Source organism: Protopterus annectens, chromosome 10.part0, assembly GCF_019279795.1.
Source record: "Protopterus annectens isolate FY-2018-M chromosome 10.part0, PAN1.0, whole genome shotgun sequence".
Classification (NCBI taxonomy): Eukaryota; Metazoa; Chordata; order Ceratodontiformes; family Protopteridae; genus Protopterus; species Protopterus annectens.
Window position 1 is genome coordinate 1,173,043,567 of NC_056744.1, and position 27,016 is coordinate 1,173,070,582.

Genomic DNA, 27,016 nt, shown 5'->3' on the forward strand with positions numbered 1-27,016 from the left:
ACCACCATGATGATCTAGTCACATAACTAGATCAGGTTAGTTTAATAGGATTTGTATTAGAAACCTTGTAAGCCTGCACTTTGGTACTGCTCCTCTTGTCCTGTACACCAAAGTCAGGTTTACAGATCTTTAGTTTTCCAGGGCTGCCTCTTGTTCTGTTTATGTAGCTGGGCTGCACAGCTGCATGATCCCAGTCCATAGACCACCTCCTCCCTAGCAGATCTGTTGAGAGTCTGTCAAGTGACAAAAGCCAATTTTATTTAGGATTCTCAGTATGATCCCATCTGAGACTTTAACCTTACCTTTCTTGAACCCCCCCCCCCCAAGTCCTTTCCAATTCCAGTCACTATTTCCTCATCTGTGCATGGTCACCTAGGCCTGTTCTGTCTTCCATGATTGGTACCCTCACATTTTGATGCTTTGGTGAGCAGTGATATAAATAGTCATTTGGTGGCTCAGTAGAAAGTACACCTATCTATGATGCTCTACTCTCACATCAGGTGATTGTATTCATTTTCCAGTACTAACAACACTGCACTGCAGTAAATGGGGGGGGGGGATGAGGGGTACTGCACTTCTGTGGTGGCACCCTTCAGGTGAGATGTTAAACTGAAATGTAACCTGCCTGAGAATGAGGTGGATGTAAAAGATCCCATAGTACTTAGTAAAAATGGGCTACACAGATAAGGGAAAAAAATCACTGGCAGGGATATATGGAGGCTAGAAAGAGGGCAACTTACTGAACAAGTGTACGTCAACTTTCCAGTCGCTTGGGCTAAATTAACCCTAGTCAGTATAAAAAACATCCACAAGCCTAATAGGGCCAACCCAATCAACAACGCATAAATAACACACACACTTACATACATATATACATACATAAAAGTTTGTCTGATCTTTGACCTTCTTATACATTTTCCCTAAGCTCATTTACCAGTTCCACCTTCCATACACATATTCTTCTTTCTCCTTCATACCTAAAGAAAACATCCATTCATTTTTGAGTGTCTTCTAGTTTTTTCATGTCTTTTTATGCCCTCCCTATCTGTATAGTCCATTTATTTCATTTCCTTCATCCTTGTGATTTTCCTTATCAGTGAAGGGTAAAGGTTTCCTTTTCTTTTCGGCATGACAACCTTTTTTTAACTCTTTAGCCATACCTCAACAAATTATGTTTTCATGGCTTCATGTGGTTCTTCAATAATATTGCTCTCATAATAGCATCCCATATTTTTATATGCTGCCCATTATGTCATTGTTCTTGCTGCTATTAGGCTAAGCCTTCATACCCCCTGAGCCATAGGTAGTGGCTCTTTGATTCGCTTTACTACTACTCCTACCTATTTGCTTTACTCTCCTTTCTGTTTCCTTTCTGAATAAGTTCTTCCTCCTCTTCTGCTTTCCATTAAGCAATGTCTCCTGCCTGATAACATCTGGCTCCATCTTTCTTCCATTGCTTATCAAATTTCCTTGCCTTTGTCTTTTTATGTTGGCTTCCTCTTCTTGAATGCCTTCCAATTCCCTTCTTTTCTTGCCTCCTGCTTAACCCTACATACTCTTGATTCCCTTCACAGTCATCTCTCACAATTAGTAATCCTTGCATAGCTCTCAACCATACCAAATTCCTTGGTATTTGCCAGTTTTGAGGGGAAAATAATGGAGTGCCATGAATTCCCGAGTGACCCCTTCAATTTCTGATTTTTTTTTTTTGATTTTTTAATTTTTATTTACAGATTAAAATTGTGGCTGGCATCATCACACATCGCCAGCATATGCCACAATGTCATCAACATGCAGGGGTGTGCATGATGACATCAGCCTTGTGAGACAGCCTGCCAGAGACTCAGATGTCGGACTGTGTGTGCCACCTGTTTGGACTGAGATTTCAAATATCAGCACAGCAGCAAGCAGAGCTGTTTTTACAATTTGACTAAAGTTCAAGTTGTACAGCTTCTGCCAACTTATACAGTGCAGAGTGAGTCTGGTCCACCCAGCACCCACCTGTGTCCTCTGCAGTCCCTCCCAGGATGAGAACATTTACTTTCTCTGGTTGCTCGAGGTAATTAAAAAAATAAAATAAAAAAAAACTGTATGCATGCCTTAATGAATTAATGCCTAGTATTAGAAACTGTCTGTAGACTGCAGCAATTGTGGGGATGTTGTGTTGAATGCACACACATACACTTTGTCCATTTTTTTATAAAGGATCAAAAAAGTCAGCTATAGCTGGAAGGAATCCAATAAATAATAAAGTTTACAGGGAGGAAACAACACTTTTTGTGGGTTGGTTTAAGAGTTCAAACTTCCTGGGAACAGTTTCACAATTTTGCTTAATTCCATACCAGCTCGAGTGTGCAATACCCCAGCCTTGAGTTAGCTAAATGGTAATGCAGGCTGTTGTGCTTTTCTCTTGTCCAGGGACTGCTGATCTGCACTCCACAGATGCAAGCAACCAGCATGAATTAATCCTCTCGAATCCAAGGTCCTTAATGTAATTTAGGAAGACACTCATGTTTCAAATTGCCTTCAAAGGCAACAGAGAGCCTGCGAATATGCACTAATGCTTGAACCGCTTCTCCTTGTCTTAACTCTCTTGGCATGTTAAGAAACACTGTGGAGACTTGTCATACAAACACAAAGGCAGAGGGTTTGGCTTTGGCAGTTCTGATTCCCTTTGTAGTATCCGAGTTGTAAACTTTGACCAGGGTGCAAAGAACTAATACAGCTTTTGCAAAACTGTGCCTCTTATGATGCCTTTTAGTAAGCAACATTTGTCCATTTGTAAACAAAGAATTAGCAATGCTATTTAACTCTCCAATGATCCAAGCTGCAAGGAAGAAAGAGTGTTGTGCATTCATTGAAAATATCTGACTTTTTCAGGCATTCATACATCTTACCTGCCTCACTCTGGAAAGGACAGCCCCTTATTTTGCCTCTCTGTGGCATTCGTTTTGGGACAATGTTGCCCTACATCTAAATAATGCTGGAAAATGAATGCATTTTGGGAATGTGCCCACCTCTGGTACTAGTTGGACTTCTCAAACATACTCTGTGCATCCAGACAACCTTGTCATGAAATACAAAACCAAAAGCAAAAAAAAAAAAAATAATGCTGTTAAATTTTATCCTCACAGAAGGATCCTGAGCGGTAAGAGCTTGTGAGTACAAAATGTAATTTGATTGCTATGCTGTACCCTTGAGAGGAACGAGTTCAGTGGCCTTCTTTAAGACTGTGATGAGGTTTGTTTTTCTGTGGGTTCTTGTCCTTCAAATGATACAGGAATTAAAATCATACACTTTGATTTGTGGCTAGAGTATTTCTGCTTAGAACAAGCTATTCAAAGAACTTGTTACAAACTTAAATGATTAGAAGTTGGTCATGTCTTAAAGGGGAGCTTGCATTGCTAAATGCTTTCCTTTTTGCCCCTCAGCTGTTTCCTTGCATTCTTTTTTCCTAAAATTTAAATGACTCACAGAGCATTGATGCTGCCTGTTTAGCTATGCAAAGTTATTGTAATTGTTTAACCAGTTTGTTGTGGGCTAGTACTGACACATGGATTCGGTGGTGGTGAATCTGGTTTTCATTACTTAAACTGTTTCTGTACTTTAGCCATCTAGTTTCCTTCATTTCAATTAGTGAAAGAGCAAAGGAGGAATTTTTAAAGCCAAATAAAGTCCTCTAACTTTGTTTTAATATTCTGGAAGCCATTTTCTGCTTTTTTAAATGTGAAGTTTCTCATACAGTTATCCCAAAACTTTTTTTTTAAGGATCAATGCAATATATGCATTTCTTGATCCTATATGTTACATTTCTTAAGTCTACTTAAGAAAAATGCTTTCCTTTTGAGTGTAGTCAATGTGTGCATTTCCTGAATTACCAAAATTCTTCTCTACGAATTGTGGATGTTTTAATATAAACTCATTGATGAAGGATGCTTTAAAACTTTTTTCAATGCCCACTGCTGAAGTCGATTTATGCATACTTTTGAGAAGTTCTTACGTGTAGCTGTTTTGTAGCTTATTGACTGCAAGTATGAAATCTCTAAAGGTTATAGTCTGTTAAATTTCTATTTTCAGTGTGTCTCCTGAAGTTCCTCCTTGTTTCCTGGTTATCTTCTTCCCTTGTTCGTGTTCTAAGAAGCAATGCGCGGGGGGGTGGGGGGGGGGGGGTGGAAGATGGTGCTGTTTTATAAAATTAAACATTTATCTTGCCACTAGTTAAGGGGAGGTAGTAGTTGTTAGAATTCATTAGATTTTTTACACAAATTGTATTTATTCTAATTTTATATAAGTGTAGCAGTTAATTTTATTTTTATAAAAGAAAATTACATTTTACTTTTATACAAGAAAAGTTCAAATGTTAACATAAAACACTATTAAGCACGAAATATAACCACCAGAATAATAGTTTGTCTGGTCTTCAATTTGGATTTGAATGCTGGTATCCCACAATTCCATTGGAGTGGGTGAGGTTACATAATTATGTATGTAAATGTTATGTTAATAAGCATACCGATTTTTGGCCAGTTGTATCTACTTTTCATGGTTCTTTGTCCAGATTTTTCATGTTTCCAGGTTGAGAGGTATATTTCCTTGTCATGTCTTGTCACTTGCCTGTTATCTTTATAACTTTCCTAACCTAGGCACGGCTGCTATCCTCCTATTGTATCCTTCTGTCCAGTTCTCTTCTGTTCCTTTTAGGCTCACTAGTCAAATACCCTCTGTAACCAACAAATTACCATCAGAAAAACACAAATCTTCATACCACCACTGCTCCCTCAAATAACCTCCTATTCCACATTCTGAACATCTCATTTACTACTGTCATATCCATGCCGTCTTGCCTGCCCTGTTCTTCATCTCATGCCACACTCCAACTAATCAGGAATCTTTCATTGATTCTTAGCCTATTCTAGTTTCTGTATGTTTCTCAACCTCTTTCGGTGTATCTTCCCCATACACTGCTGTTACCTGGATTGTTAAACCCTTATTCTGCTTTGTTGCCTTAGTTACCCCTTCTGTATTCTCTTTTTCATCCTGCTGTCTCGTTCTATACTTCTCTTTCCCCTGGCACTGTCCTGTATTATCCCATGATATAGTGCAGTACTTAGCTAATATAGTTTTCACTACATATGCATTATATTACCTTTACCATGGCCTTTTTAAGCACCAGATAAAACTTTCTACCTCATTTGTTTTCAGAAACCTTTTGCTCCATCCCCTATAATGAATCATGACTGGATCTCTCTGAGCATAACCAACATATTACGTGTTGTTGACATGGCTATCAGGACTTGCTTCTTGCACTTTAGTCTACTCTACTCCTGAGGTGAAATTCTTGACATGTCTCAAACACATAATAAGTTGGCTGTGATCTAAGACCTAATCATAATCTTCTATATCAGTCATAGGTTAAATCACTAGTTTTGTAGTTTTGGCTTAGCATTGTCTTTCAATGTGCTGTGCTTCCTCACAAGGAAGTTATAATGGCCTGTTCTCTCCTTCAGGCCCTTCCTTTTACTCACTTAGAATGCTAGTACTCAGAATTATGCCTTTTTAAAGAATCTATGGTCATATAAACACAACAGTTTTCCAGTGATTCTTAAAGTTCTGTATTCTTAGACTTCTTTTTCTGCATGATGTAACAAACCCCTTCTTTCAGCATCTTCTTCAGACATTTTAATAAACTCCTTCCTTCAACTGCAGAAGGTAATAAAGTTAATTTATCTTTTTAAGGATTAAGACTTTCTTACATTCAGGTCAACTTGTAGGTACTTTTTCAACTTCGCTTCTCATACAGAGTATGCCATTCCACTTCCTACTGTTCACACAGCTGTGATGGTAGGTATGTCTTGCCTCGTTGCATTAGGCCTGCAGCTTCAGAGACCCAATATGTTTACAGCATCAGTGACAGAGAATGATGGTAGAGCTACAAATTCCTTTCTACTACCAGATATCATATATTTAATGATGCGTATGAAGTGAGAGCCTGTAAGTATACATGGAGACCAATCATGGTGTGTACTGAGGAAGCTGAATAGCAACAAAAGCTTAAACAAGGTGAGACGGCACTAAGCCATATCTTGTTTATATTCGGCAATGATGGACTCGTCTCATTTGGAAGGAGGAAAATATGCTCATTGATGATGAAAAATTGTATTTGGGGTGTCATTGTCCTATAATAAAACTTAAAAAGCTGTAGTATAGTTAGAAGAAAAAATCTCTTGCCAAAGCCAAGCATTTTGTAACAGTCAAGAACATGTACACAGTTTTAAAAACTCTTTATTCATGGTGATTACACATCTTCCTTCTTTGTCTTACATTTCTGCCTTTGTCAATTCATGCACACTTCATTTCAGCCAAGAACATCCATGGACTTCAAAAAACTGCATGCCAATGACTATTTTATGAACTAAAGCGTGCTTATGCTGTACCATTCATATGCAGTAATACTTCCAGTTTTATGTTTATTTATAGGATTTTGCACATGAATACCTGCTTAACTAGCACATGCAGCCTTAGCCTTCTTTATGTTTTCCTAAAACTCCAACTGAGTGAAACAAGGTGGTCAAACCTTCATCTCAATGAAACTCTGCACTACCACTGACTTCCTATTGAGAATAGTGTTCAGGGAGTTAAACAGTGGAAAGTTTTTGGATTCCACAAAAAGTAGAACAATGCGGCCTTCACATATAAATCAATTTAATGTTATGACAACAAACTCAAGTGGGATAACAAATTGTCCTTCATTGCTAAATGGATGGAAAGTCTAATCAGATTGATGTTTAAAGCAACTAATAACATTTTAGTCATATTTAGTTTTTAGCAACACACAAGAAAAATGAAACATTAAACTGGGAAAATCCAGCATTTCTAGAGTCAGTGACCAACTCACCCACTAAGAAAAGCCTGTTATCTAAACATTACTAATAATCACAACAGCTTTGCTCATGGACTCTAACAGCTCCTACAACATAGGTGAATCCTTTTTTGGCTGGTTCTGAGATTCTGCTGTTTCTCCACTTTGCACATGATTTTTTTCTAAGGATTTATCTGTAGCAGGAGAAACGAGTTTTAAGAGGTCAAATGGCAGAGGCAAAATGACAGTAGATGACTTTTCCATTGAGAGAGCATGCAGAGTGTGAAGGTAGCGCAAATGGGCAGCTTGAGGAGTGCTTGACAAGATCTCTGCTGCCATCCTAAGAGCTTCTGAGGCAGCTTTCTCTCCCTCTGCAGCAATAACCTAGAAGAAAAAGAATATTTTATAAAGGATTGTTATATTCAACATTCTACTCCATTTCCTTTTACAACTCACACATCATCTTGTCTTTTTCCTCATTTGTTAAGGACTAGAGTGTGATACAGTTAGTGTGATTTTTTCAGAATGCCCAGTTTGTTAAGCAGCCTGAACACCTGAAAGTGTTAAGTTGTTACGTCATTTCACTAACTAAAATATTTTGAGGTAAGACATACATGACAACCTATGCTGCATCATCACAGGTCATACAGTATACATTTAATAAGCTTTCCAAATGTACCACACATTTCATATGCTTGAAATTCTCTTTTTGTGATCAACCCAGAAAATATCTTTTACATATATTCATTACACCCTTTGAAGAGTTCCTATTATCATATTTTGTAAAAGGTACAGTCAAATGGCTATGATAAACACAAAGTGAAAGTTATCCCACAAACACTACTGCAAAGTAAAAATCATCAACCTCAAGGAACAGCTTATATATTTTTTCTTATATATGACTAGTATTACTCCTTTTCATATTATTATGATGTTCTTCATATTTCACTGTTGCAGTCCTGAATTGTGGGAATTTCTGCCTTGGAAGCTCTTGGCTGGCCCGTCTACCAGAGAAAAAAATCTCCCTCCTCCATGGGCTGGCAGATGCCCTGGCCAGTGTCAGTTGATTAGGGTACATAGGGAGCCAGCAGATGTTATATCAGTCTTTTCTTGTCATCAAAGTTCAAAGTAGTGTTTCAATGCATTGGTTGGGCTGCACCAGAGAGAAGTCATCTGAAAGCTAAGTACCCCTTTGGGGAACTCTTTTTTTTCTTAGTCTGACTCATGTCAGATAAGGTTAATAATTGTCTTCGTTGTAGTAAGTGGATTCCACACCAAGACTTCCATTCCTTTTGTGTCACCTGTTTAGGCCCAGATCATGACATACCTAACTGCTGTTTCTGTGCCCGTTTCAACTCTAGGACTATTAGGCATAGGGCCGAGATCTTGGTTAGGCACCTTAGTCTCACATCTAGTTCTCAGGTCTGATGGCATCTGCCAGTCATTCTGAGGTTCAGCCCCATAAGGGCAAGAGGGATAAAGAAAAGCAACCCAAGCTTAGGGCCTTGGACAACAATCATTCTCCATCAGCTAGCCCTCCAAGGCTCGTGATCACTGAAGAAGTCAAGGTGATTTCACAGCTCCCTCTGCCTATTTTTGGATTGTGAGGGAAAGGACCAGTGTTTAGTGGGATCATTCCTACTAAATCTAGGGGGCTGAATTTGGAGGAAGTCTTTAACATTTTGCATGGATTTAGCTTTGTCTTCCAAGGAGAGCCCCAGCTTTGGGCCCAAAGAGGAAATCCTTGTCCAAGTGGCATCCAACAGGTTTGACTTGACATACTCAGGGGGAGATTGCTCCCTCAGCCATACATGTCTTCTAATAACAGAACCAATGGCTGCAGCTCAGCTGAAAGCCTCCACAGCATCACAGCTGCAGGCCGAGGAAACCCCAGAGGGAAAGGACACAAAAGCCACAGCAACTACAAAGGCCCAGTTAGTGGACCTCAGACACTTCCAGGCAAGGGAATTCTAGGTCACAGGCCCCTGGCAGAGAACAATAATGATTCATCCATCCCAGTCTCTCTGCAACTCCTCCCCTTCCCCCACAAGAATAGGAGGAAGACTATCCCTGTTAAAGGAAAACTGGTCTCATCACTTGAGACAGGTGGGGTCTAAACATTATTTCAAATGGCTACAAGCTCACTTTCAAAGAGCCATTAAAGTACTCAGGCTATCCAGATATTCCACCAAACCAAAGGACAGAAGCCCTTTCTCAAATTTAGATTTTGTGCTCCCAGGGCTCAGTGGAACCAGTTCCAGAACACCAAAAGGGAAAGGCTTCCTACTCCAAGCTGTTACTGGTTCGCAGAAAGGAAGGCTCTTGGAGTCCCATTTTAGACATGTCTACCCTCAGTCTTTCCCTGATGGTTCCAAAATTCAAAATGTTAACTCTTCAAAAGCTTTTTCCAATGATATCTTCTCATGCCTTCAAGATCACCCTGGATCTAAAAGATGTCTACGTGCACATTCCTATGGAGGAATCACACACAAACTTTCTGCGCTATACAGCAGCTACCAGTCACTATTAATTTTCTGCACTGCCCTTTGGCTTGTCTACTGCTCTCATGATCTTCATAAAGTTCTTAGCCCCTCTAAGTGCCTTTTGCAGGACCAGAGGGGTACAAATTCACCCTTACCTGGACAATTGTCTAATACAAGCCACAAGCCTGTCAAAACTCCACACAGATCTGGTGTTAATTCAGAACCTCTTGCTATCCATGGACTTTAATGTAAATCTTCACAACACAGAATCATCCACCAGGTTGTCTTCCTGGGGGCTCTTCTGGACTCATCCCTTCAAAAGGCCTTTTCTTACCTCCAGACAAGGTCTACTTCCTGACTCACTACTTCCAAAAGATCATGTAGAGCCAATGTCTCTCAGCCAGAAAATTCCTCAGAGCACTGGACTACATGGCATCTTGCATCCTCATGGTCCCTCTGGCCAGGCTGCACATGAGGAAGCTCCAGTGGTACCTCAAAAATGTATGGTGCCAGCACGCACAATCCCTTTTGACTGAGATTCAGCCACTCCCTTGTCTCAAGGAGTAATTTGCATGTTGGTCACAGCCTTGTGCTCAGACCAGGGCCTTCCTTTCAGGATCACTTCTAAGGAGCAAACACTCACCACAGATGCCTCAGAGACAGCCTGCAGTGCTCATTTCAAACACTTCTAATCCCAAGGGACGTGGGAAATTCAGTTCAGAGGCAAACACATAAACTGGAAAGAGCTTATGGCAGTTCAAAAAGGCCTGGTAGCATTCAGAGAAAAATGGAAACCAGGGGTGCTAATGTGGCACATAAACAAGCAAGGGGAACTCATTCCTACCCTCTCTGTTGCCTAGTAATGCAGGTTTGGGAGACTGCTCTATCCCCCACTGGCTCTGGCAGCACTGGTATCCTCTACTACTCAACCTAGCCAACGAGTATCCATGTCAATTTCTCAGAGAGTGGACCTTCTGACTCAGGAGAAGGGAAGGATTGTGCAACTCAGTCTGCAGACAGTCAAACTCTCAGCCTGGATAATTCCACAGCATCCTGGACCAATCCTGCCCTAAGCAACCAGGTTCAAGACATCCTTAAAGAGGCCAGAAGGCCCAGTACTAGGAAATCTTACTCAGCTGAGTAGAAATGTTTTCCATCTGGTATCAACAACAGGGCCGCAATCCTCTTTCAGCCAAGATTTTTATCATCCTAGATTATCTGGCTAGTCTGGTTGACAAGGGCTTATCCTATTCTTCCATCAAAATCCATGCCTCTGCCATTTTAGCCCGTACCCCTGTGCTTCCTCCTGTCTTTTCACACTTCATTTTCAGACAATTTCTTATGGGAGTGATTCACATCAAGCCTCCCAGGAGACAACCTACCCCTCCATGGGATTTCAATTTTGCTCTAGAAAAACTGACTCTGCCTCATTTTGAACCAGCGGCTTCTGCTGACTTAAAGATTCTAACTTAAAAAATGGCCTTTTTCTGGCTTTCACCTCTGCTAGAAGAGTCTCTGAGTTGCAAGCTCTCATGGTAGTGGAACCCTTCTTCATCTTCCATACAGACAGGGTTTCCCTCACAACTAAACCTTCCTTCATGCCCAGGGTGGTTACAGACACATCCTTGAATCAAGCCATATACCTGCCCACCTTCTTACCCAATCCTTAGAACCAGGGGGTAAAAATCCTTCTTTCCTTGGATGTTCATCATAGGCAGCTCTGTTACTATGTTGACAGAATGAAAACTTTGAGAAAATCAGACCAACTCGTTGTGGCATTTGCCACTAGTTCTGTAGAGAAATCAATTTCCAAATGGATCTCTCACTGTATCTCATTTTTTTACAGCCATCATGTTAAGAAGCCACCTGAGGCTGTCAGGACTTACTCTACTAGGGCTACTGCTACCTCTACTGCTTTCTAAAAGCAGTTCCTACCAAGGACATTCTGGAAGCTGCTACCTGGTCATCTGTACATACCTTCACTAAAAACTACCACCTATCAGCTTTTTCCAGGACCAGAGCAGGATTGGTCACTGCCATTCTGTAGGGAATCCTCTCCTCTTCCTAATCTTCCTTCCACCCTCCTTTCAGCTTTGAGAATCATCCCACAAGTCAGGGCTACAACAGTGAAACATGAAGAACATAGTACAGTTGTTTACACTTACCATAAATATAGATGTTCAAGTGTATTCACTGTTACGGTCTTCACTGTTACGGTCTTCTTTCCCCTCCCTCTCTCCCCCTTAGCCTACTGGGTAGTCTGGTACAAACTTCTTAAACCAGAAAGAAACACCTTTTTAAGCCTTGCCTTGCTTACGCCCTCTGCCTTAGGTCTTTTACTTTAGGAAACATCTTGGGGGCACCTTCCTTCATGGGGGCAAGAAAAAGCTAATATTATGATGTTGGCTGGCTCCCTATATACACGGGCGTATTGACGTCATTCAGGTCATCTGTCAGCCCATGGAGGAGGGAGATTTTTTCTCTGGTAGTCGAGCCAACCAAGGGCTTTCACGGCAGGAAATCCCACAAGTCAGGACTGCAACACTGATACACTCGAACATCTACATTTATGTTAAGTGTACACAATTGTACTTTCCTTTTGCCATCCCACTTTGATTTATTGTTATTATTCTTTTGACACAGGGCATTAATGTCTCAATTTTTTAGGGGTGGTGGTTCCAGAATTATAAGTTTTGTACAAGGCACTTCAATTAGACAGACACAATTACTTATAATTCAGTTATAATAAAGACATATTCCATTACTAGTTGCAATACAAGACAGATTTTGACCCAAAGACACTACTGCTGCTTAAAGACAATTTTTACCTAAACCATTTTGAAACTATTACAATATTGTAATAAGCTACAAGATGTACTTAAAATGAGTTTAAATAGCAATATTTAATTATAGTGCAGTATCGCTGTAATTTTATCATCATGCTATCAAGCCTTTAAAATGTTGTAAAGCTGTCAGAAAGGGGTATAAAAATGGCATAGCACAGCTTGCTTCACAAGATTCAGGTCTCACATTGACCTTACTCATAACATATTCTGCAGAGACTATGAATAAATAATGATAAACCCCTGATGATATAAAGAAAGGCTCAGTTATACAGTCCAGCCAGTTACACTGACTGAAAACTTTGTGAGGCAGCTATTATGTACCGTCACACAGGTAATTCATGCACACTATTTACTATTCCTTATTAGTTGTCATAAAAGAGCAAGTTATCAATTAAAACAAAATATCACTTATACGGTATGCCCATGAATGTCTTCCCAAGTAAAATCAAAATAAATTCTTGTATCTTGGGTACTCCCTTCCCCCTATCTCTCAGATCCTGTTCTCTCTCTCTCTAGGGTTTGCCTGAATATCCTGGTCTCCAGTGTGCTTATAAGACTTATGGCAGCTGTCTGATGCCTGAATAATCAAAATAGACTGTACTTAGCTTACCAGATTACCAGTCAGGCTTTTAAACCCCCAAAAATATAAAAATATGTTTTCTGAGGGTAGTAGATCCCCCCACCAATCTCAATCTAATTATTTTTATATCTGGTGCTTCAGCAATCTTGACAGAAAAATTACTACCTCTAAGAAGAGAAGGAGCAAGTTTTGATGGTCAGGCCTGTTGAATTTAGAGAACCACATTGTGAGAAGTAGTTATACCACCATATTCATGTCTATAGTTACCTCCTCCTATATCCTAATCTCTGTTGAAAGTACAAGTGTTCTTACTGTCCCATCCTATTTCCAGTTCCTACCCTTTACTTTAAATAAAGTGCTTGTGTCTGGTGTTGTCCCCCCATATTCCAATCCAAACTTTTATTGTAAAGTGATTGCATGAACAATAGCTCCCAGCATACCCAGGTCCCTACTTTAAAGCACAAAAGCTATTGTTTAGGGTTGCCCTCCACCACGTGTCCAGCCACACTTGACTCACATTTTAAATAAAATGCTCATGTCTACAGATTCTTCTCTGCATGTCTCAAGTCCAGTATTCTATCATAAATGAAGTACTTGTGTATATATTAAGCACATGTCCTGATCTCAGTTATGTCTGCAAGTTAATGCTCACGTAATATCTACATTGAACTGTGCAATCATGCAGTCTTTAATGTGACATAGTCAACAAATCCATCAATAAGCTCTTTATGCAGTACATTTAATTTTTATTTGCATTCTGCTGCATCAGCTTAGTATACACATATGAAATAAATACTAAGTATTAGACTAAAATGCTGGACAGACAGCATTCAGACAACATGGCTACTGCATAATGTAATAAGGGATACTGGTGTCACTATATAGACACTGAGGTCAGTGTATCTAGTACTGTGTTAACTAAATTGTTAAAAATTCTCTCTAGAGCTTAAAAATATTCCTTTTTTTGTAAACTCTTTGCCTCCACTGCTTTTCAGCCATCTGCTCCATTCCCATCAACTGTCCCTTTCACTCCCCATCAGACAGGGTAAGGCTAGATGGTGTGTGGTTTGAGGGTTTTTTAGTTAGCCTTACTCCATTCCCTTGGATGTCTCACTTGCAGAGCTGAAGGCAGATGTACAATTGTCTGTCTGCACTGGTTGTCTTTCACTTCTATAAGAGATATTGCCAGGAAGCAGATCCACCTTCCTCCCTGAGCACAGAATGGGGTTTTCCTGGTCTATGTCAGATAAATCACACCTATGTGTGTGTTCTTTAAGCGCCATCAGCTCAAACTTACAAACTGCCACAAAGAAATTTCTGTAACCATCACAGGTATTAGGTAGTTCACATAAAAATCACATCTGTGTTTACAGTTTCCATCTAAAAAAATTAAAATTCAGAAAAAAGCGGGAAACTTAACAGTTATTTTCTACACATTAAATTTAACAGTATGCCATTTGTGAGTTTTACATCAATTCTAGGCACAGTGTTAACTCTGCCAAGAGTTTCACTACCAGCAGTTGAACTAGCCTTTATTATAGATAGCGGTTTCAAAAATCAAACCCTGATGCAAGATGTCAGTACAGACAGTAAAAATAAAGTGTATTCTATAAAACTAATTATTAAGGGGAACAAAGACTTAGTTGAGGTTTTCAGGAAGTGTCTGTGTATAAAAATGATGTTTGTCTTAAATATCTGTTGGAGAAAGACAAGACTAGGATAACACACTCTGTTATAGATAAGAGGAAAGGAACTTACAAATGTTAATAATTGCTCTGTTTGTAGATTTATTTATGATGGTCCTTCTTTATTTGTGTCTCATCTAGCCTGCACAGTTCAACCCAATGGTAGGTTCCATTGCAGATCTGAGGGTGTAGTGTACAATGGGATTTGTTCCGGATGTGACAGTTTTTATGTAGGTATGACCACTAGGTGTCTTCATGATAGGATAAAAGTACATTTGTATACTATGAAACCAAGGACAATAATAATGCTTTGTATAAGCATAAGCATACTATTGTGTGTTCAAAATATAAGAAAGTTTACTTTGCAGTAGTGGAACAGGTCTTGTCTGATAAGAGGGGAGGTGATTTTAAAAATCAAGTGGAAAAAAAGGGTTTTTTGGCAAATAAAATTAAAGGCTGATGCTTCTCCGGGTTTAAATGAACATATAAAAATATTAAGTGTTTTTTGAAAGACAGGAAATTGAGGCGTCCTACAATTACTTAATAATTTTAGGTGGAGTTTTAATTGTTTTATTGTTCTTATTAAAAGCAGAGTTTTTCATTGGTTGTTATATTATCTTTAGATGTATAAATTGAGTATGTTTCAAAGTATGCATGTGTTGTGATGAAGGTTTTGAAAGCGGATATTAAAAGAACTAGTAAAGTCAAAAACAATCTAAAACAAACCAGCGAAAAAAGTCCAAAAGCATCCAAGACGAAAGTAGGAACTACCAGCAGCAAAAGTAAATCTGTTTATTCGATAAACCAGATGACAAATAGAAAAAAATCCACATTAACGCTCTTAACAGACAAATTGCGTTTTCGTCTTTATCAAATGTGACTTCATCAGATAATAATCTAATTAATTGATAGGGTATTTTTTGAAAATCTTTTACTATTTAATGACTCAGTTAATTAATTAGATTATTATCTGATGAAGTCACATTTGATAAAGACGAAAACGCAATTTGTCTGTTAAGAGCGTTAATGTGGATTTTTTTCTATTTGTCATCTGGTTTATCGAATAAACAGATTTACTTTTGCTGCTGTTAGTTCCTACTTTCGTCTTGGATGCTTTTGGACTTTTTTCGCTAGATATTAAAAGAAACTACTCTTGTTGCGTCTTTTGGCTTATCCCGGTTAGGGGCCGCCACAGCGGAACTCTGGTCCGCTAATGTTTGGTAGTACATTTTTACGTGCCGAGTTACCAGCCCTGATGCACAACCTTCAACGAAGGCACGCCCATTCACGCATGCCTCCACAAAGAAGACGCTCTAGCTGAGAGTCGAACGCGACAACATCTTGCTGGGAGGCGACAACGCTACCACAGCACCACTAAACTACTCTAATTATGTTTATTTTCCACTTGTTTTTTTCGAGTTCCTAAAGCCTTGAAGTGTTGTTTCATGTTTTATTCATAGGCAATACTCATGATTAGACTTTAAAATAGGGCTAGTGTCCCTCAATGCTACCATGATATGTGTGCTAGTAGTAATAATAACAAGTGAAAAAAAAACACGAGTGACAAATCCTTCCCCAAATTCTAGTCAATAATATAATTTCATCAACCTTAACATTCCCAATCATTGTAGTACAACTGGCATGCTTTTGAAAGAGTGGTATGTTGTTCCACTCTGGCATTATTATCATATGTATTTAAATCACTCCTGGAGCCATTCATCATCACCATGATCATCATCAATCCCTTTTTTTCCCATTTGCCTATATGGGATTAGGGTATATTGTTAACTGTCGCCATCTCTGTCAAGTCAGTGCTACACTCTTGCCTTCTTTGATACTCATGCCTGACTGTTGCAGATCTTCTGTCACACAATACATCCACTTCTTTGCTAGATGGCCTTGTTTCCTCTTACCTTCTTCCTGTCTGTCCCAAATCTTCTTCACCAGATTGTCTTCTGCTTTTCTGCACATGTGCCAAAACCACTGTTATCTGTTCTCTTTGATCTTTTCTGCAATTGGAGCTACTTAGGCTACTGCTATGTCCTCATTTCTTTGTCTGTCCCACAGTGTGCATCCTACCACCCATCTCAGGCACTTTATCTCCATCACCTCTAGCTTCCTCATCTGCTCTACCTTTACAGCCCAGGTTTCTGGTACTGGTCGCACCACTGTTTTGTACACCTTACTTTTCAGTTTCTTTGGCATTCTTCTGTCATATACTATACCTGACACTCTATGCCAGTTGGCTGCAGCCTTTGATTATAGCATTGACCTCTTCATTCAGACTTCCCTTCTCCTCAACCACCACTCGCAGATACTTGAAGCTGTTAACGTGTTCCACTGTCTTCCCTTCTATCTCAAATCTCAGCTTCTTCTGATTTCCCCAATTTGGTGCCATTACAACTGTCTAATCTGTACATAGTTTAATTCCATGTGCCTCCAGTTTTGCATTCCATTCCCCTATCCTTTACTAATGTTCTTGCTCAGAGTCTGCCTGTAATGTCACATCTTCTGTATACAGCAACTTTGTTGATGTGTCCCCTCCGACCTGTTAGCTAAGCTAGTCCATCACCAGTATGAACAGCAGTGGGCTCAGAGCTGACCTCTGATGTACACCTACACCCACTGGGAACCCCTCTCTGAGACCAAACACTGTTCATACTTGAGTGACTGGGACCTTGTACGTAGTCTGCACTAATTCTCCCAATGTTCCTAGGACTTTGAACCACCACAGTACTGCCCAAATTAGCTTTCTTAGGACCTTGTCATATGCTTTTTCCAAGACTAGGAATGCCCAGTTGGACTCTTTCCTCATGTGTAGCTTCTTCTCAACTATCTGTCTCACTGCAAACATCAGGTCAGCTGTGATGCATCCTGATCTGAATCCAAACTGCTCATCTCCCATCTTACTTTCTACTACTCTCCATATTCATTTATCAATCACCCTTTCCAGAACTTTCACGAAATGTGATGAGTTTGATACCTCTGTACTGCCCACAGTTGTGGATGTCCCTTTTGTTGTTGTACACTGGCATAAGCATGCGTATTCTCCACTGTCTTCCCCAAACACACACACACACACACACACACACACACACACACACACACACACACACACACACACACACACACACACACACACACACACACACACACACACACACACCTTGACTGCTCTTCAAACAGTATGCAAACTAAAACACCTTCCTGGGCTTGGAGAACCCCAGACCACCTCATGATGTTACTCTGAACTGCTGCATCAAGTCTCCTACTTGTAAACCCTGGGTTCACATCAGAGGAATAAAACTTTTCTTTCTGAATATAAGGAGTATTAGAAATGGCAAACGTGAAGCATTGCTCACAACTTTAGTTCCAATGTTTGCTGCACAATGAATTGTGGATTAATCCTAATATCTCAAGTCACAACATGGGCATTCCTAGATATCTTGCCTTCAGGAAAGACAGAATCTTTAAGAATTGTGGGTGGGTCTTGTATTTATATCTTAGATACAATTTAGGCTGAGATTCTCAATGAACAAACTCTCTCACACAACACACAGCAAATGTTTATTTCCGGAAGTTACCTTAGGGATTAACAAAAAAGCTTGCCATAGTCTGCACCTATATTATACTGGGATTTTCATGTGACAATTTTCACAAAGTATCCTTTGGGTCGTCTAAACTACGCAAAATCTGAAATGCTGCTATTTGGTGATATGACTTATATTGGAAAGGACAACTTAATCCTCCTATTAAAGTGCATCAGTTGATCACAGACCTCCACTAAATTGTGACAAGAAATGCTATAGTTTCTGGAAGGTAGACAATCCTAGACTGGTATTCACCAAAACAGTCAACCACTTGCAATCAGCTGGAATTCTCTCAAACCTCATTACTGGTTAGTCTCCATTATGGTGCACTTGAAGTATGAAACAAGAACATCCACTGTCTTACGTACTACTTTCTAGACATCTACTGAGACAAAACTCCTCTATGTTTTCAGATTTAGGAAATGAACCTAGAATTCCATTAAGGCTTGTGTCTCAAAGACGATTATATCATAAGCTTTCCATCTGTGCATGACAAACATGCACTTCTGAGAGAACTGAAGATGCTTGGAAATTTTTCTCAGCCTGGATACCATACTTCCATTACTGAAGTCTCTTCAAGGAGCAAGAGGAAGACTGCATACCCTGCCCCAAGGCAGTCGTACCATTTATTAGTTCATCATTTTCCTGCAAAGTATGGCTGATTCAGATTTAGACTTGAACTAATACTGCTTGAGATAACTTTAGAAGACTTCAAAAGAAATGCAGTGCAGATCTACGTTCCACTGCATTCCCTGCTGCTCATCAAATTATTTTCATTGATTCCCACATTTCATTAACAAAAGGCTATATAAAAAGATGAAATTGCATAACAGTGTAGGCTAAGGAAGTTTCTCTTCACCACCAAGGCTGTTTGTTCACAGAATTAATGCATATAAAGATACGCGGCTATGAGAGTGGAGTGTTTTTTTTGTTTTTATAATAATAAACAATTTGCCTTGTTGACCTTTTGATGGATGTTATTTTGCAGAAGGTTGGTATAATTAGCATAATATCCTGCTCCACTAAGAATAATACCTGCAAGAACTGCTGAGGCAGACTTTGTCCCCACCATAGTCCTTCTGGAAAGAGGTGAACATTTTTACATAAGAGACCTCAAAACAAAATAGCAATTGTAAACTTACATCATTAAACATGATATTTATGCTTATTTTTTCCAGACAGTGACTACAACTCCCCTGCATAATTCAACCACAGCAGTTCGCTCTCCTCAGCCTTCTCAAAAAGTGCAATCTCTGGTGCACTTTCTTGACTATGGCATTTACATTGGTGTAAGACAAGTCCTCATCAATGTGCACTCCCAGAAACGTTGGGCTTCTCACTCTTTCCACTGTTTCCCCATTGATGGTAAGGGGAGAATGTTATTTGCGATTTTTCCTGTAGTCCACAATTATCTTTTTTGTCTTCTTCATGTTTAGTGCTAAGTTATTTCCACACCAGGTAATCAGTTGTTCCACCTCATCTCTATACGCTGTTTCATCATCATTACTAATGAGGCCCACCACCTTTGTGTCATCATCAAACTTGATTATGTGGTTTGTATTGTACCTGGCTGTACAATAGTGTGCTAACAGAGTCAACAGCAAGGGACTTAGTACACATCCTTGTGGGACTCCAGTGTTGAGTGATACTATCTGAGAAGTTATTTCCTGCGCACCCTTTCTGAGGTCTGTCTGTGAGAAAGTCAAGAATCCAGTCACAAAGTGGAGTGTTGATGCTTAGTTGGAGTAGCTTCATTACCAGATGAAGAGGGATGACCATGTTAAAAGCAGATCTGAAGTCGATGAACAGTATCCTTGCATAGGTGTTTTTATTCTCAAGGTGTTCCAGGGACAGATGGAGTGCTAGAGAGATGGCATCTGTCATAGAGCGGTTTGTTCAGTAAGAAAACTGCAAGGGGTCATGATCAGCAGGCAGCCTAGATGTTATGGCGTCCTTGACCAGCCTTTCAAAGCACTTCATGACTGTGGAGGTGAGGGCTACAGGACGGTAGTCATTTAAGCAAGATGGTGGAGACTTCTTTGGTAATGCAATGATTGTCATGTCCTTGAAGCATGTCAGAACAATTTGCTGACTTAGAGAGTTATTGAAGATATCTGTGAGGACATTTGTTAGCTGGACTGCGCAGTCCTTGAGCACTCGCCCTAGGATGTTATCAGGCCAAGCCGCTTTTCTCACATTAACTCTGCGCAGTGTACTCTGGACATCAGCTGGGTTGGGGGGGTGAGCATCTTCTCGTTATGGCCGGTGGGCATTTTCATCACTATTGTTCTGTTCCCTTCCTCGAATCTGCTGAAGTAGACATTCAGCATATTTAGGAATTCCTTGCTGTCCTCACATTGCGAAGATAGGCGTTTGTAGTCAGTTATGGACTGGATGCTCTGCCATACGCGCCTGGGGTCTTTTTGGTCAGAGAAGTATCTCTGGATCTTTCTGCCATAGGCACATTTTGATTTCCTCACTCCCTTCTTCAGATTCACTCTGGCTGTTCTGAGGGCTTCCCTGTCTGCAGACCTGAAGGCTGTGTTTCTTGATTTCAGTAGCTTGTACACCTCTCTCATCAACCAGGGTTTCTGGTTGGCTCATGTGATGATGGTTTTGGTGACTGCCACATCATCCACACATTTCGAGATGTACCCCATCACCACCTAGGTGTACTCCTCCAGGTTGATACACTGGTTCTCAGTTGCCACCTCCTTGAATATGCTCCAGTCTGTGCTCTCAAAACAGTCCTAGAGTGCCGAGACTGCACCTTCTGGCCATACTCTTACTTGTTTCACTGTTGGACTCTCTCTAGTTAGCAATGGTTTATATGCTGGTAGTAACAGTATGGAGAGGTGGTCAGAGTTTCCCAGATGTGGGTGAAGCACTGCCTTAAAAGCCAGATTAACATTGCTGTATACCTTCTCCAGTGTATTCTCCCCCCTTGTTGCAAAGTCCGCATATTGAAAATAGTGGGGCAGAATCATTTTCAAGTTGGCCTGATTAAAGTCACCTGCCACTATATGAACACAGTCTGGATTCCAGTTTTGCAGTTCATTTATAGCCTGGTATAATGTGGTCATTGCCTCATTTGGATTAGCACTGTGATTACTGCCGATAGCTGTAATGCAGATGCTAAGTTCCCTGGGTAGATAAAAGGGTCTGTATTTCAGTGACAAAAGCTCTAGATAATCTAAGCAGTGCGAGGACACTATCTCACAACTGGTACACCAGTTGTTATTGATGTATATGCTGACACCTTCTCCCTCTGGACTTACCATTGAGAGAATGTATTCCATCTGCTCTAAAAAGTGATAATCCCCCCACATGGACTGCACTGTCATTAATGTTAGAGTTTAGCCAAGTCGCAGTAAAAATAAGAACACAGCATTTCCTCACCTTGTTCTGAGTAGATAATTCCAGCCTTATATAGTCCATGTTCCTTTACAGTGATTGAACATTTGTCAGCAGGATGGATGGGTGTGCAGGCCTGTAAGTATTTGCTTTTAGCCTTGCAGTGATTCCAGCCCTAGATCCTCTTTTGCGAGTTCTCTCACTCCTTTTCCATTTCCTTTTCTTACCATGATCCAAAAATGTCAGTTCTGTATATACCAGGCATTTTGTTCAATGTTTGAGTAAGATTCCCAGCTCCTGTAACTCGAGAAGTGCTGTAGGCCTCACAGGCCCCACAGGCAGCAGCTCATCAAACCTTTTACACAGCAAGCCTGTGGGTAAAATTTCCAGAATAGTCTCTCTACTATAAATTAACTTACTGTTAATCTTCCCTGATGTAGTTTTTTCACTTAATTTACACATGGAATAGGACAAAGAGTGCACATCTTCTTGCACAGCTGAAGTAGCTGCTGCCACATAGGGCACCACATTTTTTTTTCAGTCTGTCAAAGATCAGAAGTACCAAGATCAAGCATTCTTTCCAGCCATCAGGGGAAGTTCTGAAAACGTATGTAGATTTTTATGCACATCTGTAAGATGTAACCACTATAGGCAACAATAACCATATAAACAAATGATAGACAGTGAATTACACAGTATATATTTCTGAGATAATTGTCTAGTGTTACCTAGCCGCGGTAGTGCAGTGGTTAGCGTTGTCGCTTCACAGCAAGAGGTTCTCCCGTTCGATTCTCGGCTGGAGCACCTTCTTTGTGGAGTCTGCATGTCCTCCCCATGGTCGAGTGACGTTAAAGACATGCAGGTAGGTGCGAGCGTGAATGGGCATGCCTTCTTTAAAGGTTGGGCATCAGGCTGGCAACTTGGCACCATAAAAATCCACTCATGCCAATCATGACCGGACCAGAGTTCTGCTGTGGCGACCCCTACCCGGGAAAAGCCAAACATCTAATTGTCTAGTGTTACCTGCATATTTAGTATTCATGGATCAAATAGGTTCATAGGTAGGTACTAGGCTATCTGCCCGAAGGCATTTATAAGTCTAGCCAGAATGTGTTGGCTTTCACCACCACCTTAGATTAGTTCCCTGTGCCTCTGTCCAGCAGAGCCATTGAAGTGATCCTTGGGGTAAACTTTCTGTTTCCCATCCACTCATCAAGGTTTCTCTTGAAGAGGGTTAGCGAGGAGCTCTGCCTAATGTAGATTGGAATCGTGTTCCAAAGCATGGGAAGTCTCTGGGACAGGAATCTATCCCTCCAGCACATCCTATTTATTGTTGTGGTGAGGTTTAGATCCCTGGAGCATGTGGCTCGAGGGGATATGGTTTTCTTTACGTGAAGCATGTCTATCAATTCTGGGTTGGACATGGCCTTGTATGTCAGACAGATATCACCTCTGAGTAGGCGGTATGCAACTGAGTACAGCTGGAGTTTCTTCAGTCGAGCTGCATAAGGCATCTGCTTGAGGCCAGTGATCCTCTTGGTGAGGTAGTTCTGTGGTCTTTCCAGTTGTTGCAGGTGTCTTGTAAGGTACATCCCAAATGGGGCATTATACTCTATGATGGGTCTGATGAGTGATGCATAGAGGGGCCCAATGACCTCTTTCGATCTGGATGCAAACCCTTTTGTGATTAGGTGGGCCACATAGAAGGATTTTCTAACCACTTTGGCAATGTGATTATCAAAGGAGAGGTTTCTATCTACTTGGGTCCCCAGATCCCTTATTACGTCTTCCGTATTTAGGGGGCTACCACCTATGTGGTAGTTTGTGGGTACTTTGTTTTTTCCAAAGGGGATGACTATGCACTTTTTGGCATTTAGCTTGAGGCCATGGTTTTGACACCAGGAATCTGTCTCAGTAAGACCCTTTTGGAGGATGTCTGTGTCAGCCGGAGAGTCAGTTATAGCCCCTAGTTTGCAGTCATCTGTGAACTTGGTCAGCCATAGTCCTCCTGTGCTTGCCTGTACATCTGAGAAGTGTATGCTGAACAGGAGGGGTCCTAGGACTGAGCCCTGGGGAACGCCACTTGTAACCGGTTTAGAGTCAGACCTAGCTCCCGCAACTCTTACCATGTGGGTTCTGTCCATGAGCCAGATGGCAACCCATCACGTGACATAGGGGCTTATGTTCAGGCTGATGAGCTTGTCTATAATACCTGAGTGGGGAATGGTGTCGAAGGCCTTTGCAAGGTCTAGGTAGACTGTGTGGACCACCTTTCCTTCGTCTATAGCCTTGGTAACTGTCTCAAAGAAGTCCACCAGGTTTAGGAGGCATGATCTGCCCTTAACAAAGCCGAACTGGGTAGGGTCCATGTTTGGAGGTTTCCAATGTCTCTGTTAATGAGATCCATGATGATGCGCTCCACAGCTTTGCAGACCAAGCTAGTCAGGCTTATAGGGTGATAGTTCCTGGGGTCCGTTGTGGCTCCACCTTTGTGGAGTGGAATAACCATTGCTCTGTGCCACTCTGTGGGCACGTAGCCTGTGGAGAGGCTGAGTTTAAACAGTGTGTTTAGGTGAGGGGTTAGTTCATCTTTGAGCTCATGTAGAGCACAGCCTGGGACACCGTCCGGTCCCATTGATGCTGCGTTTTTGGCTTTGGAGAGGGCTGTTTTAACCTGAGTGTCTGTGATTTCAGGGGGACTACATTCTTCTGGTATAGTAATGGTAGGGTAATAAACTTAGCATGCATTTACAACAGCAGATAGAAATGTTGTCTTAAATGTTATACATTAAAGTGTACATTAACTTAGTGATGGTACAGCTTAGATTACGGATGCTTGGTCTTGAACAGTACAGTAAATGCTGCTGATACAACCCTTTTCTGGGATGCTTTACACTGCTGCCTGCAGGCTAAAGGGGACTGTAGCTACTTTAAGGGATAAAGTTGCACAGAAAGAACAGTGTACACATTGTGCATAACTTACATATTTTGATTCTGTCAGATGCTTTTCGGAAAAAATAGTTGAGGGTAAGCAACAAGAAGCAATTATCTCTATACAGCTACTGATGTGCAAAGCTCACAAACTGACAAGCCATCAAACAGCATCCTTGTATATACATATATACCTATGATTTGTTAGTATGACATTGCAAGTTATGTAAACATCAAGGTGACAGCTCAAGGAAAACTTATATTACTGATGGCTGACTATTCCAGCAATAGCTCTGAAATGTTGCCGGCAACCATGTTTGCTAAACAAAAATGTTACTTTCAGCATTATGGATTGATACTTACCCTGGACAGTGCCTCACTTGATACAGCATTCTGCTTGCCTTGTGTTCTGTTTGACACTGCTACTGCAAACCAAAAAAGTGGTGCACTTGCAACAACTGTATGCAAGCAATGGAAAAAGGCAATACTTGCTTTTGATGCACACTTTTTAATAAACTTCAAGGTACCAATCCTAAGAATGGTGCAGCAGGCCATGAAATTCATGCTTCCTGTGCTATCAGAGCAGACAATTTCAAGAGAGTTCTGCTACGTGGAGATGAAAGTATTGTTGTCACGTGCAATAAAGGACTAGAAGAAAGGAGGAGGAAGAATCTTATCATTTTAAATTCTATCACAAAAAGCATAGTTTTGTGTGGGACACAAGATAATCACCTTTGAGGACATATGGATTATGCCAGATACTTAAATATAAAACAGCAAAATGTGGAAACGTTCAAGCTTTGCTAGAGTTCCTCCTAGATAGTGGTGATGACATCCTGAAGCAGCACTTTAATTCTTCAAAAAAAATGCTACCTACAGATCCAAGACTGTCCAGAATGAAATAATTTCTGTCATTGGACACATGATTCAAAAGGAAATTATTGCAGACAACAGTACAGCTGGTGGATGGTAAAGTGTAATGGTGGATAAAGTCCGTCACATAAGCTATAAAGAGCTGCTAGTTTTTGTCTTCATTTTGTGAATGGGAACTTCATCATGCATGAAGATTTTGTTACATACATTGACATTAGCAGTGACACTACAGGTCAGAGAATTTGCAGAGAAATCTTGCTACAGCTTGAAAGACTGACTCTGGATCCATGTAAGATGAGGAGCCAGTATTCTGTTAGGGCTGGCAATAACAGTGGGAAACATTAAGGTGCAGGACCAAGGACTGAAACACAGTACCCAAAGGCATTGTGGTTTTAGTGTGGATCCCATCAGCTGAACAAATGCATAATAGCATCCTGTGAGAATCAGCTCATTCAGAATATGATGGGAGCAGCAATTGAGACTGTACGATTCTCTGAATACTCCCCGAAGAGAGAAGCTATACTAAAAGAAGAGACTGCATACTGTGATGTCGGCAAAGTTAAAGTACAGAGTTTCTGCCACACCACTGAATGACATGACGCCTTTGAAGTCTTTATTTTTTGCACAAAGCAGCTGTCTGTGCCTTAGAACAAGTTGCTCAGCAATCTAATCAATGTCAAGACACTGCACAAGCAAATGGCATAGTGAAGAACACCACAAGTTTTGAATTCATTGCATGTCTTGTTATCACAGCAAAATGCCTTCATTATTTGCAAGTCTTGAGTACTTCTGTACATGCACTGCAAGGATCAGCCCTGGATATGATAAAGGCCATGAATTATGTTAACTTCTCATGAGTTGCCCTGAAAGACGTGCGAGAAAATATTGAAGAGCATCATTCCATATAGTGCAAGGAAACCACGGCAACTGCATCAAAAACAGGAGTCCTGCCAAATAAACCCAGAAGAAAAACAACAAGGCAGACACACAGAAGTAATGTACTAGCAGAGAACCCTGAAGAGTACTTCTGCAAGGCTGTCACCATTCCTTTTGTAGACCATCTAATTTCAAAAATTGATGACAGGATTTCCCAGCTGTGTCAGAGACCTGCACTTGCCTTATAGCTCATCCCAAAAATAAAGATGCAGCAGTAGCATAACTTTAATAATAGGTTCATAGGTGTGTACTAGGCTAATAGCCCTGGAGCCTTTTCAAGCCTAGCCTATAGGATTACCCTGGCAACTTGCCACCCGACCTTAGTTCCCAGTGCCTCTGTCGAGTAGAGCCACTGGAGTAATCCCCACGGTGAATTTTCTATTTCTCATCCACTCATCAAGATTTCTCTTCAAGAGGGCAAGTGAGGTGCTCTGTTTGACATGTATGGGAAGTCTATTCCATAGCATGGGCAGTCTTTGGGTTATGTACCTGTCCCTCCAGGTTGTTCTGTTAATTGTGGTAATGAGGTTGAGGTCTCTGGAGAGTGTGGTATGGAGGGATTGGAATTTCTTTAGATGTAGCATTTCTAACTGGGCTGGGTCAGACATGGCTTTGTAAGTCAAGGAGAGATCACCTCTAAGTAGGCGATATGAGACAGATAATAATTGGAGTTTTTTGTGTCTGTCCATATAGGACAAGTGTTTAAGGTGTAGGATCCTCTTTGTGAGGTACTTTTGTGGCCTCTCCAGTTATTGCAGGTGTCTAGTGAGGTACACACCAAATGGGGCATTGTACTCAATGATTGGCCTATGAAGGAAGAGTAGAGGGAGACAATGACCTCTTTCTTTCTGGATGCAAAACCCTTAGTAATGAGATGTG

The 27,016-nt window shown here is 40.7% G+C and overlaps 1 protein-coding gene across 1 annotated transcript in view; it reads right to left on the reverse strand.

The window, feature by feature from the left end:
- Positions 1-6,607: 6,607 nt before the first annotated feature.
- Positions 6,608-27,016, reverse strand: part of NPHS2 (NPHS2 stomatin family member, podocin) — a 269,098-nt gene continuing 248,689 nt past the window's right edge. The window contains exon 10 of the mRNA XM_044086847.1: positions 6,608-7,243. Within this exon, the coding sequence (XP_043942782.1) occupies positions 6,968-7,243 (276 nt within the window). The 3' untranslated portion in view covers positions 6,608-6,967. The remainder of the gene's footprint in view (positions 7,244-27,016) is intronic.